This window comes from Anolis carolinensis, chromosome 2, assembly GCF_035594765.1.
Source record: "Anolis carolinensis isolate JA03-04 chromosome 2, rAnoCar3.1.pri, whole genome shotgun sequence".
NCBI classification, from domain to species: domain Eukaryota; kingdom Metazoa; phylum Chordata; class Lepidosauria; order Squamata; family Dactyloidae; genus Anolis; species Anolis carolinensis.
Window position 1 is genome coordinate 43,776,164 of NC_085842.1, and position 20,391 is coordinate 43,796,554.

The window sequence follows — 20,391 nt, forward strand, 5'->3', positions numbered from 1 at the left end:
GAAGATCCACCAGATGTACAGTCAATATTCTAGACAAGCATTTCCCAATGGAAAATGATTATATAATCAATTTCCATTCATAAGAAGTAAAATGATAATTTAGATGGATTTTCTATGTGATTTAGGAGGGATGTCCTTTGCTCTTCTCCTATGTCCTTTATCTCTAGTTCGTTGTTGTTGTCATTGTGTGCCTTCAAGTCATTCCCAACCTACAATGCCACTAAGGTCTACCTATCGGGAGCTTTTTAAAGGAAATATTTGTTCTAAAGAGGTTTGCCATTGCCTTCCTCTGAGAATAAGTGAGTGTGACTTTCCCAAAACCTAAAGGACTTTTGATATGCAAGTAATAAGACTGCAAAGAGCATTTCAAAAAGAATGTACCAATAAATTATTACGATATTCATGATGCTTTATTTACAGGCACATTCATAGTAATCTCAATACTAACTTTCTTTCTATCTGTGCAATTAAAAATATAATTTGAGTAAAGTAACACGGGAAACGTGCTCAAAACTATTTTGAATGTACAAGAGCAGATGGCTTAAGGGAAGTAAGCAAATCTAAGCACTCATCTTCCTCCAGAACTAACAGACACCAGCTTCAGCCTACCCTGACCTACATTTAGCATTGGATGGTGTGTTTTCCAACAGTGCTTGTCAAAAAGACTCTTTCACTGATAAATGACTTTCTTCCAAACATCATCCATGCAATTTCTGTTCAAAGAGGTACAAGGCTGTATCTTGCAGTAGAAGACCTGCATTTTCTATCTAGCATCCCATATCACTTCATTTCAAGAATTCTGTCATGATAACGACTATCCTAAGGTAGTGGAAGCTCACCGCTGGTCACATAAAACAGCTTCAAGGTAGACATTTGCACCATAAGATAGTCTTTTCACAATCGATTCAGTTGTGAAATATCCACAAAGCTAAAAGAAATACCATCTGGAAGCAGCAATGGATTCACCAGGACATCACTTTTCTGCTAGAAAGAAATATATGGAGAGTGAGGTACTCCAATGGGCCAATGGTGCTTATTCGTTCCCCGATAGAGGGCGTCACGTCAAACCAAGACACACTTCCCTACCAATCTGCAGCATAAAATTATAACTTGCAACATATATCAAAAATTTAGTTCACTCTTCAGGAAAGGGTATCATATGTTGCCTTTATCCTACAGTTTACCTATAGCTCAACTAAAACAGCATAAATAGGCTTTTGACAATGAGTAGATTTTGATTGACTATTACTAAATCTCTTGTCAATAAATATAATATTATCAGGTGATTTCTGAAGACGTTTTTATGCTGCCACTTGACAGTACTCAGAGGGATGGGGGAATTAAGTTATAGCAATAACACATTTGCTGATTTCTCAACTGGGACTATTATTTTACATCTCATCTCTGTACTTCAGTAACATGAACATGACAGGAAAATGTATGTCAAAACAAGCTGACAGTCCTTGCTGTACTAATGCATTTCATGCTATTGGGAAAAAATTTGTTCCATCTAGTCCTAGCATATGTTGATTGCAAACAAACATGTACAAAAAGGTCCTTCACATTGGTTTGTTAGCTAAACAAATTAGAATACCAAACCATTATCAAATCTTTGAAGAGTGTTCAGAAATTGGTGTTTATCCAAAACAGGAACTACACCATTACAACATCTCCACGATTACCAGTCTGTTCCCAGACTATAGATGTAAAGGCCTGGAAATGATAAATAAGATCATAAACAGCTCTGCTCAGGTCTTTCAAACCCAAGACCATGGATTCCTTGATTGAGTCTATCTACCTGGAATGTGGTTTTCCTCTTTTCTTACTGGCTTCTACCTTATCAAGTATTATAGTCTTTTTCTGGTGTCTCATTTCTTGATATATCAACAGTCTCGGTTCAATCATTGTGGCTTCTAGGGAGAGTCCATGCTTGATTTGCTCTAGGACAGTGATTCCCAAAGTGGGTGCTACCACCCCCTGGTGGGCGCTGCAGTGATCCAGGGGGGTCATGATGGCCACAGGTGCAATTGCCATATGCATTAATACATATATCTTTCTGTTTAATTGCTATTAAAATTTTTAAAAAAATTCCAGGGGGCGCTGAGTAATATTTTTTCTGGAAAGGGGGCGGTAGGCCAAATAATTTTAGGAACCACTGTTCTAGAACCTATTTATTCTTCTTTTTGTCATTCCACAGTATCTGCAGAACCCTTCCCTAGTTCCACATTTCAGATGAGTTGAACTTCTTCCTATCCTTGTTCTCCAGCTTTCACCTTTCCATGAAGGCAGGACTGTGAAACATCATGTTATGATGATTGCAGCAATGTGGTTGACAAGGACTCCCATTTTAGATGGACTTTTGTTTAGGAACAGGATCAAATGTGCCAAACACCTACTAGGCAGTAGATGAAGTAAAAGGTGACATAGGAGGAGGATGTCTCAGAAACAATGGGAGTGGAACTATAGCTAACAATTCTTAGGATCACAAAAAAGGGGGAACGTTAACCCCCTTTTGAATGTTTTCTGCCATGAAAATTATATAACGGGATTGTAAATTATGGGCAGATTTATATGAAAGAAGCAGTCTTCAGAACTTCTGAGTTGCATCTGAGAAATGAGACAAAGGGTACATCTATATTGTAGAATTAATGCAGTTAAACAACACATTAAGTGCCATGGCTCAATGCTATGGAATCATGGCAGTTGTAGTTTTTCAAGATCTTTACCTTTTTCTGCCAAAGTATCCTAGTGCCTCACCAAATTACAGATCCAGAATTCCATATCATAGAGCCATGGCACTTAATGTGCTGTACTATAGTGTAGATGAACCCTTAACCTATGAAATTTTATGCTACCAACTTCAATCTGTCAGTTAGTCTATAACATATTGCAAGATCCCTATGTATAATAATACTGAAGACTAACACGGTTGTGTTTTTGAAACTCAAAGTAACAAAAGGCTCTGCAAAACACAGTCTGACAAATGTCTAACCGGCCACTGTAGTGCGTAGTAACTGTAAATGCCAATCACTTTTCAAGAGCAGTCATATACAGTCATATACAGAACTACAGTAAGCTGCTGTTTGTGAATCCCTTGGGGCCAAATGCTCCTTCCTCAGGAAGTGATCACCAAACGAAGTTAGACAAAAACATTCCTGACCACCACCACCATCTGATCTGTCAAAGGTACTAGCTGCCACCCGTTGTACTAGTTGGAGTCTTCAAAGGCAACCCCACATAGAGAGAATTGCAGTAGTCCAAACAGGATGTAACCAGAGTGTGGACCACCGTAGCCAAGTCAGACTTCCCAAGGTACGGGCGCAGCTGGCGCACAAGTCTAAGTTGTGTGAAGGCTCCCCTGGCCACCGCCGAAACCCGGGGTTCAGGCTCAGCGATGAGTCCAGGAGAGCCCCTAGACTGCAAACCTGTGTCTTCAGGGGGAGTGTGACCCCATCCAACATAGGTTGCAACCCTGTACCCTGTTCAGCCTTACGACTGACCAGGAGGACCTCCATCTTGTCTGGATTGAGTTTCAATTTGTTCGCGCTCATCCAGTCCGACACAGCGGCCAAGCACCAGTTCAGGACCTGGACAGCCTCCTTAGTAACAGGTGGAAAGGAGTGACAGAGCTGGACATCATCTGTGTACAGATGACACCGAGCTCCGAAACTCCGGATGATCTCTCCCAGCAGCTTCATGTATATGTTAAATAGCATGGGGGACAGTACAGAACCCTGCGGGACCCCACAAGACAAAGGTTGTGGAGCCGAGCAGGAATTCCCCAGTGGCACCATCTGGGAACGACCCTCCAGGAATAAGCGGAGCCACTGCAGAACAGTATCTCCAAGTCCCATTCCCATGAGAAGTCCCAGAAGGATACCGTGATCAACGGTATCGAAGGCCACTGAGAGGTCCAGCAGAACCAACAGGAACACACTCTCCCTGTCCAGCTCGTGGCGTAGATCATCTACTAAGGCGACCAAGGCTGTCTCGGTACCATGCCCCAGCCTGAAACCAGACTGTGCCGGATCTAGATAATCAGTGTCTACCAAGAATGCCTGAAGTTGTGTGGCCACCACACGTTCCACGACCTTGCCCAAAAAGGGGAGATTGGAAATAGACCAAAAGTTATCCAATTGAGTGGGGTCCAGTGATGGCTTTTTCAACAGCGGTTTGATCACAGCCAATTTAAGGCTCACTGGAAATATGCCTTACCGAAGGGAGGTATTCACCACCACCTTCACCCACTCGGCCAATCCCCCTCTGGCTTCTCCCACCAGCCAGGATACATGTGGTAGCCCTCACCTCTCCAAGCACCTTGTCCACATCCTCAGGCTGCACAAATTGAAACAAATCCATCAGAATGGGACAAGCAGATGCTCTAGGTACATCCTCGGAGACTGCCGTTAACATGGTGTCAAAGCTAGAACGGATCAAAGCGACTTTGTCCGCAAAGAACCGAGCAAATGCTTCACAGCGGGCTACCGGGTTGTCAAGGAGCCCGTCTTGGGAGACAGGATATAACAAACCTCTGACTACTCGGAACAGCTCCACCGGACGGTTCTGTGCAGATGCAATATTAGCTGCATAGAAGGAATTATTTGCAGCATCTATTGCTGCTGCATATGCCCTGAGGTAGGAGCATAGCCGTGTTCGATTTGGCTCGTCCGTCTCTGAACGCCACACGTTCTCTAGTTCCCTCTTCTTTTGCTTCATTGCTGCCAACTCCTCGGTGAACCAAGGAGATGGTTTAGCTCGGGTACTCAAGAGGGGACGTTTCGGAGCGATCGTGTCTATTGCCCTGGTCGTCTCCTTGTTCCAGAGAGCGACCAGAGCATCGACAGAGCCGCCAGCCGATTTAATAGCTAAATAGTACATATCATGACAAATCAGAAATAATCACACACACAACTATGTTACACATTGTGGAATCTGGCTTTTATCATGTTTAAACATTAAAAATTGCAATAGCATAGAAAAACCACCAATCAAATATTTGATTTCCCTCTCCCTTTTAGCATAAACAGGACTAAAAATGGTATCTATGACATCGACTAACTATGAAATTCAGTACCCATTTATAACAATATTTGTTTGTATTTTTGTTTCCATTCCTGTTTCCAAGTGGCAATTTTAGTAATTTGATCAGAAATCCAACACAGAGTACAGTAACTCAGCACAACATTAGTGTCAAATATCTGAAATGAGATTTTGATTTGCTGTTCCCATACCCATTACTCACATTACTATAAATCTATATGATTCAAAGACATCTGTGGCAGCAAAGGGTTATAAAATAACTGAAGGTAGGCTGCAGCTTGTGCTCAGTTGTGCACTCAGTAAGACTTTTTAAAAAATGTGAAAGAATACGGTTCCTTTTTTTTTTTAGCCTGGAGCATTCCCTCTATCAGGAGTGGAAAAACCAGACTTCTGTTGATCATCCTCGAGAACAGTGGTGTCAAACTAATTTTCGTCACATCAGCCTTACATCTACCTTCAAAGGGCTGTTGAATTCACGGTTAGATGATTCATGGGTACAAAGGGTCAACTAAAATTTATTAACATCATGGTTGGTGCTCTTTAGTTTTTACCCGATTTGGGTCTCCAGATGTTATTGAACGACAACTCCCATCATTTTTTATTATCTGTCATGCAGACTGGAGATGATGGGAATAGCAACCCAACAGCACTTGTGGCTCTGAGATTGAAAAAGAGCTAAAGGAAATTTTAAAGTCAGACATCATACTCACAACCCTAGAACCCCAGGATAGTGGGAATTAAAATCCCACTATCCTGACTGAACAGAACAAACTGTAGCCTTCCAGATGTTACTGTAGCACAACTCCAATCAGCTCTAGTTATGATGTCCAATGATGAGAAATATAGGAGTTGTAGTTCAGCATCTGAAGGGCCACATAAAATGACACGATGGACTGAATTGGGCCTGCGGGACTTGAGTTTGACACATGTGCCCTAGAAGGCAAACATGTTTTTCCTTAGAAGGCCTGGCAAAACCACCTATGTGCATGCCTTGCCTAAAAAAACCCTATAAATTCATGGGGTTGCTTAAGTAAACAAGCACCTTGAAGGCACATGTATGCATATATACACAGTGTGAGGCAGTATGAAAAATGTCCTCAACTTTCCTAATTAATCTGCATTGTTTCAACTGTTTCAATATTTATTTATTTATTTATTATATTGCTTTCCTATCCTTCCTTTCTTCCAAAGAGCACAAGAGGATTTCTTGGCTCTCCTCCTCCTCCTCCTCCTCACTTATTCTTACAACAATCCTATGAGATGAATCAAATTAAAAAGAAAGCAACCGTCCCAAGGTCACCCAAAGAGATCCATGGCTCAATGTGCCAGAACTTCCCCAAGTCCCTGTCAGATCTAGACAACACAAATGGCCCCAGTGTACCCCATAAGCTAATCCTATAATGCAAGACTAAGACGTATTGATGACTTATGCAAGAGACAACTATCCCACAAAACACCAACAGAGAGAAAAGTACTTTTTATGTCTAGAAAAAGAGTTAAGTCCTTATTGTTAGGACAAGATCCAAATTCACTGATTCACCCCAGAAAGAGTTATATGTATTTATTTTAATTGATTTATTATCTATATTTGCCTAACTAGTTGCTGAAGGTATGAATGTGGCTTGTTTTCATTGGTTCCCTCTTAAATTTAAAACTTATCTATGACTTTATGGCCATATACTGTCATTATATTGTATTTGCATGATGGCTTTGGAAGCCTGAAGTTGTGAAAGATAGCCGAGATACATATTGCACAATATGAGTAGGAAAAGGTTCAGATGTCACTCTACATACTATCACTCTGAATAATACTTTTCTTTACTGTAAAAGGAAATACAATCCTATTTTTGTGCAAGATAAATCAATAACTACCTACTTTACTTACTGCTCACAAATGTGGCTGTTTATTCACATTCAGTGAAAGTTATTGCTGATACTGATTATTTTTAGACTATTAACTTTATTCCATCTGTCTCCTTTTTTTGCAGAAGTTCTGCCTCACATCTAACACAGACAATAAACCACATGCAAATATTAATGATACATTCTGATTGTTCCCTCATAATGTGAATTTCAAAAACTGGCTCTCAAATCCCTTAGCTTGTTATTCTATGTTAAACACAGATATAAAAAGGCAAATTTGTTGATTTGGAGCCTCCCTCGTAAAGCGGATCAGGCGTAACAGTACTTTTAAGATTGTTTGGAATGAGCCTTTTCTTTATTCGTTGGAGATGTACATCTTCTTGTCTAGGAGCATAAAATGACTTAATGTTGACTCATCAGCAATGTTTCCTGTAAAGCAGTTTCATCCGAGAATTGTTCGGCAATGCACAAAGCCAAAAATCCTTTGGGTTCTATCTTTTACTAGTCAGAGTTCCCTTTGAAGGCAAGTATTAATGGCATGACTTTAATTTTCTAGGCATCTGCTAGGTTTCGCTTGGTGAAAAAAATCCACCAGGCCCATAAAACTTGTTTACAAATCCTTTTATGTTCCCCCTCCCTTTTGAGCTATTAGTGTATTTTCTGACATGTTTCCAAGGAAACTATTAATCAAGAAATGTATTAAACAGAGTGCTATAGCATTGCCACTGATTCTAGTTATTTCAGAGACTGTATCAAAGTGATTATATTAACCACCATATTTTTGGTTTTCTAATATCATCTTTGCTACCTGTTCATTAGCGACCAGTTTATGTTTCCAACTAGAAATAAACTCTTCCACTGTTGTGTTACTGGTTCAGGATAACAATATCATTCACAAGCTCCAAATTGTGTTTGGGGTGTGTGTGATACTTAAATGTTATTGGACGGCAATTTATGGCCGATGCTGATGGAACTGCAATACACATATTCCCCAACCATGCTCTAAACCTGGAGTCCCAAAACTAAGGCCTGCGGGCAGGATGTGAACCTTCTATGTCATTTATCTGAACCTGCCCTAAACTTTAGACTTAGGGTTACTCTAAGTATGAAACTACTTGAAGGCACACAGCAACAACAATTCTAATTAACTTGACTCTCTCATCAGCCAAAAGCATGCCCACACTTCCCATTGAAATACTGGTCAGTTTATGTTGAAGTTCACTTCTTCGTTTTAAATACTATATTGTTCTTTTGTGGGTTTTTTTGCACTACAAATAAGATATGTACACTATGCATAGGAATTTGTTCATTTTATTTCAAACTATAGTGACCCCCCCCCCCCCAAAACAGTCTGAGCAATTTTAAACTGGCCCTCTGCTTTAAAAATTTGAGGACTCCTGCTCTAAGCCATCACTGAGATCAGGAATCAGGATCAAGGTCTTTGGCTTCCATGCTCCTCCATCTTCTTCCTGAATTGTCATGGGATAAAATTTTCAGTGCTATGGACAAGGTTACACCAACTGAAACAATAAATTAGATGTGTGTTTCAGCCTTTGCTAAAATGTGTTGATGTTAAAGTTGATAGAGGTATCATAGCAACTGTTGGTTTTTCTTTTCAATTATACTATTTTTTCTTTTGTATTTTAAACTACACACATATTGTTTAATGCAGACTTTGTTTCTTAGAAATGCCCTACAAGCCATGCTAATGTATGAAGTGAGTCACTCACTGTCTGGCAAGACTGTCCATTTCTAAAGAAAGTCTTTCCATACCTATGCCTACAATGTCTCGAATAATGACCAATGATAACATTTGCGTCCAGACTGCCTAAAAGACCCCATCTTCTTATGTGAGCCTGCCCAAGTTTTAAGATCTTGGGAGGATTTTTTTTTCCATCCCCATCTGTGATGAGTCATGGGCCATGTAGTCCCATTTCTGGCACTGTAGTGCCAGATGAAGAGGAAAACTTGGGTTTTTCACCGTCTCAGTCTGATTTGGAATTTTCCCAGCCAGATTTGGGAACCTTGCACCTGCAAGAGATTTGTCTTCCAGAAGTCTGTCAAACAAGCCCTGAGCCTAAATCTCCTGTGTTTTCTCGCCACGAGTTTTGTAAACAACAGAGGGGAGTTCAAGCGGCCTCTCGCAGGAGTGCTAGGATAGCTGCTAAGTATTCAGCTGATTAAGCCTGCTTTCCATGGGAAACTTTAAGGAGTCATGCATCTGGACTCAGAGATTAGCTTTCGTTTCTGGTTCTCCAGAGAACTGCTCTTTGGTGGGAAAACCAGACCCTATTTAGATTCCTTGCCCCTTTAGGAATCTTGCGGAGTCAATTCGTCAGCTACGGGAGTAAGTTGTGTGTGGACAGCGCGCTCCTGTTTCCAAGCCTTCGTTCCTGTTTCCAAGCCTTCGTTCCCGTTTTCAGCCTTGTTTACCTCCACGGATCTTGCCTTGTTTCTTAGGACTTAGCCTTGTTTTTCCAGGACTCAGCCTTGCCTTGTTTCCCGGATTTTGCCAAGTAATTCCACGGATCTTGTCCTTGCTTCTCGTTCCTTGCTGCCTTGTACCAAGCCTTGTTTCAAGTTACTCCATTGCCTCGCTCAAGTTTCATGGACTAAGGACCTTGTCATCTCCCCTCACTTTGCCTGGCAAAGTGAGTGTTTCGGTTATTGGATTACAACTTTGGACCTTAATATTTCATATTGGACATTGTTTCTTTGGACTAATTTTGACCTTTCCTGAAAGGTCTAATTCTGGACTATTTTCTACACTTGTTTTTATTAACTTTATATACTCCTTCAATAAAGATATTAGATAGATTCTGGCCTCTGTGTATGGTTATTGGTGCTCTGCAGCCTGGGTCCTGACACCATCATAGGCTAGAGGGCCTTCTTTGTGGCTGCTACCAAGTCATAAAATTCTATCCCACAGGAAGACCTCTTTACGTAGGAAAGATATTTGGTTGTTTTTTCAAATGTATTTTAATGAGTTGTGATGTGCTTTTGTCTTTTATATGTTTTCCATTCTGTTTTAAACTGTTTTTAACATCGTGGTTTAAACAGAAAGGTCTGTTTAATGTTTATTGTTTTCTTAACTTTTGCACTAATGGTTTTTAGCTGTACTTTTAATCTGCTACAATCTGCCTTCAGTTGTGTGCTGAGAAAGGCACAATATAAAATTGAATGAATGAATGGCGATGTCAGAATATATGCAACAATAAAGCATCAGTTGATCTCTAGAGATGTGTAACACCGTATCAATTTCAAGATGCATTTTTGGCCCAATGTGTGTTAACTATGAGGACTATGTTCATTAAAGGTTTAATGGAGTATGGAGGTAATTTCACATTCCTTTACATCAAAAAGCAGTGTCTCAAATAATCCAGTAAATTCTTTGTGCATTTAATGTACTAATGTAAATGACAATTATTGTTACAAGCTATGAAAAATAGTGTTTCAAAAATGAAAGCTGTAGGGCAGCAAAATACATATATTGACCACATTTCTTTTGCTGTCTTGTGATTTTATCACATTATGTTGGGAGTTCAGGCTGCTTTGAAATTATGGACCCAGTTTCAAAGAAATATATCTCATGATGGCAATGTGTTACAATTAAACAAAAGGTTACAAATCGTTTAATGAGTTATCAAGTTTTATTAACCATTTTGAGCCAGAAACAAATCGAAAAAATACTCAGCAAACGATTAACTCAGCTGTATACTGTGGGGTCGCCATGTTACGAATGATTGGTGCTAGGGGATGTTTGTGTGCTGGGAGAGGCATCTAGCCACAATCATTTGAAAATCTATGTCCCATCCTTTCAAGTGGTAAAGATTTTATTCATGAGGAATTCATGGTTGCAAACATGTAGACATTTCAAATCAGGCCCATCTTTTTGAAACAAACTGTATGATAAACATAACTGGATGTTGTTTCCTGGCCTGGATTTTCATATTCTCTTACTGTTCTCACTCTTCCCACCATGCCCTACTACACCTGGGGCCAGTCATTTCTTGAAAATGTGACCCTTTGGGTTAGGAAAACCTCAGGAATACCATGGGACGTGGCATGGAGGTCATAACAGGGAGGGAGAATTGAGAAACAGATGAATGCCCATCTCTCCTGCCATCAGGGCATGAGCAGACGTATATTTCATTCTGGGTACATTTAGACCAAGACATAGCAAATATTGCTTTTAATTTATCCTCTATGTTTTAAAATGCAATACAGTAGAGTCTCACTTATCCAAGCTAAAAGGGCCGGCAGAAGCTTGGATAAGTGAATATCTTGGATAATAAGGAGGGATTAATGAAAAGCCTATTAAACATCAAATTAGGTAATCATTATACAAATTAAGCACCAAAACATCATGTTATACAACAAATTTGACAGAAAAAGCAGTTCAATACGCAGTAATGTTATGTTGTAATTACTGTATTTACAAATTTAGCACCAAAATATCATGATATATTGAAAACATTGACTACACAAATGGCTTGGATTATCCAGAAACTTGGATAAGCGAGGCTTGGATAAGTGAGACTCTACTATAAATATATTTTTCAAATCTGCATTAATATCTTTGTAATTACATACCATAATCAATGAAAATATCATTATAAATCATGGAAATGCCAAACAGTAAGAATATGACTCAGTCTAGAAAGCCATCTCTGTTCATTATACTGGGCACATGAGTATGTCTCTTATCTGCCCTTTCTCTTATTAAGTAGCATTGAGTCTCAAGTTAAAAGCAGCCAGTAGGTAAGCTACAAGATCTTTTTTGGGCTCAGCATTCCTTAAAGTGAGCTGATGAGAGAAGAAAAGCGAAAGATTAAAAATGATGGATTCAGAACCTCATAGAGGAGAATTTTCATTTAATCTGCTGAAACGGCACATATTGTATTCTGCTGCCTTTTGTCACTACAGTTTGAAGAGTTGAAACAACTCTCCTCTATGGTAGAACAAAGTTGTATAAGTGGGACTAAGATCACTAATTTAGAAGGCACACTTCTCAGGACTGAGCACACACCTAGAAGTGGCTTTGAAGTCCCATTACAATAAATCTGTTTTCAAATGAAGCAAAATTTCTAAAGGCCAGGGAAATCAAAGCTGTCCCCAACTATCTCTATCAGTACTCTCTAACCCTATCTGCATATTCAAGCAATATTCAATAATAAGAAGGCTTGTCCTTTATGGAAAAAACTACTCACATACACTGAACTCATTCCAGCTACTCAGTCATATTAATGTGATCTTAGAAATCTTGTTTATGCATGTGCCTGTAATGTAATTTTCAAAGGGTAACAAGACAAGTTCACCCCCCAAAGGTTTCCTGAGTATAGTAGGCCCTCCATATCCATGGACTCTGCATCTACGAATTTAATAATCCATGGCTTAAAAATATCAAAAACAAAAATTCCAAAAAGGAAATGCTGATTTTGCCATTTTATATAAGCGGCACCATTTTACTACACCACTGTATATTCTGGGGCCTGAGCATCAACAGATTTTGGTACCCTAAAACCAAACTACAGCAGATAGCAAGGTCACACTGTCTCATACAAAAAACTGAGAGTGAACTTCCTAAAAATTCTCATAATAAAACTGTTTTGAAGCCAAGGACCCAAGGAAACCCAAGGACCATATTATCAGAAGAAGTGTTATCTGCCACCTGAACCTAGGAAGGTCATCCCCAGAATGTGGAATATCACTTTCATTTTTCAAGTGGTATCTCACCTGTAGAAATCTTTCATTTCTGGGGGTTTTTTATAGTGTCACCAGCTCTGGTGCCAGGCAATCACAGTTCTTTCTCTTCCCCTCCCCAAACTTTTAATGGCCTCTTACATTTTACCATGACTTCAAATTGATGTTTCAATGTTGCCACATTTATTGCTATTGTATCATATGCTGATTTATGTGGCATTGAAGCAGCGATAGAATTTTGTAATATATATATATATAGAAATATACATGTAAAGGGATGCTGGCATACTCAGAAATAAATCCTACTGAGCCCAATGAAATTTAAGTACCCAAAGGATTCTGAGCATATATAGCTGGCAGCCAATTAACAGCATCTGGAAGTTTTACCACTACCCAGACTAAGTAACTGCTCTTTTTGCATAAGAAACATGGCAATCCCACTACTTGTACTCCCTCACCCCCTCAAAGACAACTAGGAAAAAATGGCTGACAGTTTAACAAGGTTTTGTTCTTGTTTTTGAATAGATAAATTACTATACACGTTTTTAGTGATGGTTTTGCAAGCATATACAAATAACCATCGTAGTTTTGATTGTTTAAAAAGAAGAATGTGGAATCGGTAGCAAAATATTGCAGTGTGTCAAATGCTAGCAAGTTGTTCCAGCAAAATGTTTTAACCAACAACCCATGCCCTTATGTCATTTTATTCCCCCTTCTTCTTCCCCTATTCAATTTTTCCTGTGATGTGTTTGGGATTGCCCTTCTTCAAACTGTACTTCTGCAAAGTTTATCGTCTCCAAAGATATTGTTCCTCCTCACTTTGGTTTCCATACTCTTAGCACTTATTCACCCATGTTCTTTATTACAAGTTATTTTGAATAACAATATCTGCTATACTCCCAGATAAGTTATACATATTTACATTTATAGAATCTCATTCCCAGCCTCTGGGGTTGAGTGGGATAAAAATAAAATCCAAATTGCATATGAAATCGTGCTCATCCTAATTATATTCTTCTGATCATTACATTATAATGTGTCTCAGATTCAAAGTCCACGTGCAACCATCTATTTACCCACAACAGCCCCATTTAATTTTCCAAGCTTGTTTAGCATCTTGCAGAGATCACTTCATTACTAGCCAACTTACTAAGTCTCTTAGCTGCCTCGAGAGCATCATTTGCAGTGTCAGCCACGAAGAATCTCTGAACAGTGACCCCATGATCAGCCATCAGTTTCTTGCTCTGATATTCCTGCAGGTTTAACCATCGTCTGGGGGATAACTGAACAGCCTACAGAAATAAAAAGAGAAAGGAGGAGGGAAATCATCATATTCATTACGAAGAGTTCATGCAACAGTCAACTCGGCTATTCAGTCTCATGGATGTAGTCACCTGCAACTAGCAATAAACAAGGCTAGAATATATGTAATATTGTGCAGAAGGTATATTAGTTAAACTCTTATGTGCCACCTATTTTAAAAACCTAGAAGACATTACAATAAGACAGGTGTATGGTGCTACTTATTATTTTATATAAGCAGGAATGGCACTTAAAAGAGCATCTCTGCATACAATGTAATGTACTATATATTTACAGTTGTCCTTTTCTACATTATAAAACACCATTGCTGAGTTGTGAGAATAAGCTGCATGCTTCCCTAGGGAAAAGTTCCATGAATAACAACAGAATTTATTCTTGTATGGATGTAAAGCTTCAGTCTCAGTGAACATATGTTAACAGATTATTTTCTATTCAATTCCAAACCTGCAATATCTGTACAACTTTTAAAATAAGCAACACATTTGGGGAGGAGTAAAGTTTATAAACTCTACATACTGTAGAAACATGATGCTAACTGCCTGTAACTTTCTTGCCTAGTATTTCCTATAGCCACTGATATCCATTAAATGAAATACTAGTTATGGAAATTCATACTGCATGCTTCCTATAGCCACTGATATCCATTAAACGGAGCACTAGTTATGGAAACTCATCAGCCATGAATTTGCAAGATGTTCTCAAGCAAACCACTCTTCCTCAGTCATAGTACATATCATACGGAAACTATTGGAAAAACCTTTAGATTTGGGACAAGCAACTTCTGCAACCTTGGGAATGACTCAATGTTCATCACATCCCACCCATCAAATTTGTTGACAGCAAAAAATGCCTTTCTAATAATGTGAAGATGTCACACTGGGTTGGGGCAACTTATTTTTAAGCAGAATAATAATACCTAGGGCGCAATCTGTCTTGAAAACTGTTCACCTAAACACATTGTTTCAATGCATCTGCTAATATATATGGGAAATATGTACAAGATTTTATTAATCCAGCTAGACTCTGTTCCATTTCTACATCTTCATTATTAGGTCAAGTGCAACGCAGTGCCAAGGATTTTATTATAACAAGCACACTCGATTACACCAAATTTCCCATCAGGGCTGGCCAGAATCTTAAAACTTCTTGCACAGGATTCAAAACTCTCCACTGACATCTTAAGGGCAAACATTAAGCCTGCACCTTTCTACTGTTTTGGTTACTTTCTGCTCTCAGGATGTCCTGCACAATGTCTACAGGGTCAGATGAGAGCTTGGAAAACCACTTTTTTACATCTCCATCCCCTTCTAGCGGAAGAACAGCTTGCCTGGGTACATGGCCTGCATGTGGTCATCTGCCAAGACCTCCCCTTTGTGCACATAACTCTTTGAGCGAAAGCCAAGCACCGCTGCAGCATGGAAGGGAGCTGCACAGATGCTTAGAGCTGTCAGTGGTGACCTTGAGGCACGTAGCCAAACCCACTGCATAGTTAGCTGGGGTTTGTGACAGGCATTTTGTCTGGCTTTGCAACTAAGGAGAAGCAGGAAATGGGACCTCTGGGGCCAAGTAACAAATGGGTCTAGAGGAGAAGAGATATGTGAGGCAGAGGATGTATCACTTAACCTAAATCACTACTGTTCCCGTGCCATAAAAAAAAGGAAAGTGTCCCTTTATCTATCTCTGCTTACCATATATTTAAAAATCCCAACAAACGGTGCTACAGTTGTAAAACAGGAGAAAAGAGTAGAGGGGACAGATAATAATAGGTTTTATTGTGTATATAGTGTAATCTTAGGGGTCAGATTTGCCATTATTTCAACCTATGTTTCAGCAGATGTTTGGAGCCCTTCCTGTGTCGTTTGTTGGTGTTGTTTTGACCTTTGCTTAATCACCAATGGTTCCTCTTCCTCTTAGAGATGCCACAGGACTCTATCTAGGGCTCGTTGCTATTCAACATTTTTATCAATGACTTGGATGATGGAATAGAGGACGTGCTTATCAAATTTACAGACAACAATAAATTAAGAAGTATCCTATCCTGCCCTATCCCCTGAGATATTAATTGAATTCTGTTCTTTAGGATCCATCTCACCCTGGATATTCTTTTTTATTGTTATCACCTGGCAGGTGGTATAGGATGATAAAAACAAGGATAAATAGGCTGAGAGATAGCTTTTACCCTAGAGCTGTGGCTATATTGAACTCTGTGGTTTCACACTGATGTGGCATTAGGGGTTGTGCATTAGTGATTAGAATGGGTAAGGATGGGGGCTTTGTTTTGTAATTTGTACATATATAATGTGATTCAATTTCATTGTACGATGTACAATGACAATAAAGTTATTCTATTCTACCTGCCTGGGTTAACACAACGTAGCCACATGACCTTCCACTAAGTTGCCCATTCCTATATCATTAATTATCTGAATCAAGGAATTTCTAGGTTCCCCCCCCCCCCCAGAAATTGGCAAGAAAAGGTCAATTCTGTTGAAATTACCGGGGGGGGGGGGAGATGAATAAGTTATTTATGGGTTTGCATTTTTGAGGGGTGGGGGTTTTGTAACATTTGAAATTGTCAATGTTATATAGATCATCTTTAAAAAGGAAAATAAGTTAATGGATTATCGAAATATCAGCCACTGCTAGTTAGACGGCTTCTTATCTCATGGACTCCAGAGAGGAACAAGTAGAGTAATCTGGCAGCCTCCTATGACCCTAGAGTACCTGAAGCACTTGCTGCTTCTGGAGTCATGTGAATATGATAAATCACTGAATGGAGCCATTTCAATTTTTAAGTTTTTTGTTGCATTTATATGGTGATACAGTGCTAACATTTCCAAAACAGAGGTGTAAGCAAAATAGAACAGAAAATAGTGAACTGTTAAAAATAGTGAAATCATTACAGAATGCCTATTGGATACACAGACACGTCTAGTAGTTCAATGTTTCATGGCCTTCACAAATAACAATGTAGTAATAGCAGAACCTAGCTTTTACACAAGATAGTGGCTGCAGAATCAGCAATTTCTTACATCTCTCAGGATACTTTGCTGAGAAGTGCTTTGAATAATTGCCAGATGTAAACCTGGTAGAAAAAGACAAGTATCTCAACATGCTCCAAGATACTTGAAAATATTTATGTTCCTTTTATAGGCTTAATGAAGCACCTTAACTGCACAACATGATCAGAAATTCTAGACAAAGCACTGTTGATTCAACTCCAAGCCAACTGTAATAACAGGGTGTTTCAAAAAGTGACTTGATTTGAAATTGCCCTACCTTTGCAACCACGAATCACCCATAAATGAAACTCAATTGAACGAGTGGGGCACAGAGTTTCAAATGATTACTACTAGATGCCTCTCCCAGTGCACAAACAGCTCCTAGCCTCAGGTCATTCACAAATGGTGACCCTGTAACAAGGCCTAATGAGATATTCTCAATTTGAGGGGTTATGAATTATATCTAAAATGTCCACTGCAGTGCTTAGGCCAACTAAGAATACTACTTCATCCGAAAAGGGTGCAAAACTATATGCATGCCTGATTAGTAGAGAAAAAAATCAAAATTTATTTGGGAAAGTATTGTACGCTACATAAGCAGGATGTGAGTAACTTTGCTGCACCTGGGAAATGTATAGCAAATTCTTGTACATGTCAACTCTGTGACCCTCCTTGCCCTTCAGTAGAAAATTCGTAAATCTTTTTGTTAATTCATTAAGCAAGTTTGAGATCTACATTAACTACAAAGGTTCATCTTAACTGCTTTGCAACTTCAGCACATATCATTCCTGTTTTTAAAAGATAGGGAAAACTCTAGAAGTGAAGGGACCCAATGACAAGGAGTCCCAGTTGAGCTGATAGATGGAACTTTGTTGTGTCACTTCTGCCTCTGAATAAAGTAGTCAGAATAGCTGCTTATGGAATTAATTAAAATTAATCATGGAATCAGGGTCAGATAGTCCCTATCAAACAGATATGAGGAACCTCCAAGACCTGGATGTGATATTACAATACTTATTTATTAAACGGCCCTCTCATAACATGAGGCACCTCAAGCCCGTACACTTCACTTTTGCCTTTCCCCTCCTGCCATTTTGTGCTTCTTTTGACATCTATGTACTAATTCCCAGTTATATAAAAAAGAAGACAATGAGGCCTAATGCTTTTTCACTAACCAGGATTTTAGATGATTTGATTGCAATTTACGATTCTAGTTAACAAACCAACATTTAACCAGTGTTGTCCACTTGGAATATAAGAGGGACTTTAATAAAATAGGAGAAAGGTGAGATCCTGACCATTAGCCCAGCTTCTGCCTACTTAGCAGTTTGAAAACAAATGTGAGTAGATTAAAGCAGGGATTAAAGCAGGGAGGTATTTAGGCTCAGAGTTTGATCATAAAAAAGGAGGACATTTAAGAACAAAGAAAGCTCTTCGACAGGGAGATGGCACGACAACAAGCCCCGGTAGATGGAACCGAGCACAGCCTCCAAAAATGCTGAAAGATGGGAAATCCTACATATGGGCTATGGCACAACTAATTAGTAGCCAGCTGCAATAAATCACTACTGACCGAGAGGCCATGAGATGGAAGCCTGGGGTCAGATTGAGCTCCCGACCATTTAATAGCCTAGCTCACTGTTGACTTAAGCAGCTTGAAAAACAGTTGCATCTATCAAATAGAAAATTTAGGTACTGCTTTATGCGGGGAGGCTAATTTAACTAATTTACAACACCATAAAAACTTCCAGCAGCGTGTGGAAAGGAATGAAGAAGTACTCCATCAGTGTCACAAGTGGACGATGAAGCTGCAGCTCCCCTTGTGGCATACCCTCATGAAGTCAGAAGTTGGAAATGTTAAATTGCCTCTGTGTCTGTATATATGTCATATGTCTAATGGTATTGAATATTTGCCATTTATATGTGCATTGTGATCCGCCCTGAGTCCCCTTCAGGGTGAGAAGGGCAAAATATAAATACTACAAATAAATAAATAAACTGCTATCTGTTATCTGTCTTGTCATTGTTATAATCAGCATTGAATGTTTGCCATATATTCTGTGTTCTGTGATCTGCCCTGAGTCCCCTACGGGGTGAGAGGGGAAGAATATAAATACCGTAAATAAATAATATAGAGAAGAATGAGCAAAATGGTTCTAGCAAAATTTCTGAGTTTACTTAACCATACAACTAAAACTACTACTTCTAGCAGCATTAATCCACCTTTAATTTTCACTGAGAAGACTAATAGTATTAGATAAGATGATAATTTATCTAGGTTCAGACTCAGTACTTCTCAGGACTCAAAAAGTCCTTCTGAAAAGAGGCATTTTCTTCTTGTTGTTGTTGTGTCTTCAAGTCATTTCTGACTTGGTGACCTTGAGGTTGGCAAGATTTGTTCAAAAGGGGTTGCCTTTGTTTTCCCTGGAGGCTGAGAGTGTGACTTGCCTAAGATCACATAATGAGTTTCCATGGCCAAGTGAGTATTTGAATCTTGGTCACCAGCTACAATCAAAAGCTGAGTTCACTAAAGAATCCACAACTTCTCCCCAAGGCCCATATCACCATCTCAGCCCATACTCAAAACCTATGTCACTGCCTTCAAAAATGTTTTGAACTGAAAATCAATCTGCAAATTATTCAGAATTCTTATTTTTATTTCATTTATTTATATGGCACCATCAAGTGTACACTTTAAAATAAAGCAAGTAAGAACAATGCATCTTCCCAGAGACGTACAAGCAAAAATATGTGTCTGTACACATACACAGACAAAGGAATGGAGAAATAACAAATCACAAAATTATACGATACAATTGCAAAATAAATCATCCAGATAAAATGCAAGTAAAGAACAAAAAGAATCATTGCTTAGTGCGCACTTGTGTTGTAGAGAACATATATTAAGGTTATCTTAAACAATAATGGACTAAAATATGATTAAATAGAACCTTCCTCACAGCAATTTAAAATATTTTAACTTAAATCATTACAATTGAATCCTTCGGGGAAGTGATTTATATCATGGTTAAAATCATTACAATTAAAACCACAACTCGACACAACCTGCCTTTGAGCCACACACAAATAGATCATTTCTGATTTGACCTGAAACAAGCTTTGGCAAACAAATCCATGTCAAAACTAGCAATACTTGAAGAGAGCTCAAGGTCTACTTTCTATTCAGTGAAGCAGAGAGCAACTTTACAGAAGTATATAGGAGAGAAATCCGGTTTGCTTTTTTATTAATTACAGTATAACCCAAACATATCACTTTTCTGTGTAAAACTCCCAAGGCAATTTACAATAAAACTTACAAATAATCTGGTTCTCTGGAACTCCTGTGGCGAAGTGTGTTAAAGCACTGAGCTGCTGAACTTGCAAACCAAAAGGTCCCAGGTTCAAACCCCAGGAGCGGTATGAGCGGCCACTATTAGCTCCAGCTCCTGCCAACCTAGCA

The 20,391-nt window shown here is 39.1% G+C and overlaps 1 protein-coding gene across 4 annotated transcripts in view; it reads right to left on the minus strand.

Annotated features, from left to right (window-relative positions):
* suclg2 (succinate-CoA ligase GDP-forming subunit beta) overlaps positions 1-20,391 on the minus strand; it is a 273,247-nt gene that overhangs the window by 196,551 nt on the left and 56,305 nt on the right. For all 4 annotated transcript variants that reach the window (XM_062969690.1, XM_003217829.3, XM_008105400.3 and 1 more), the window contains one exon: positions 13,757-13,898. In XM_062969690.1, the coding sequence (XP_062825760.1) occupies positions 13,757-13,898 (142 nt within the window). The remainder of the gene's footprint in view (positions 1-13,756; positions 13,899-20,391) is intronic.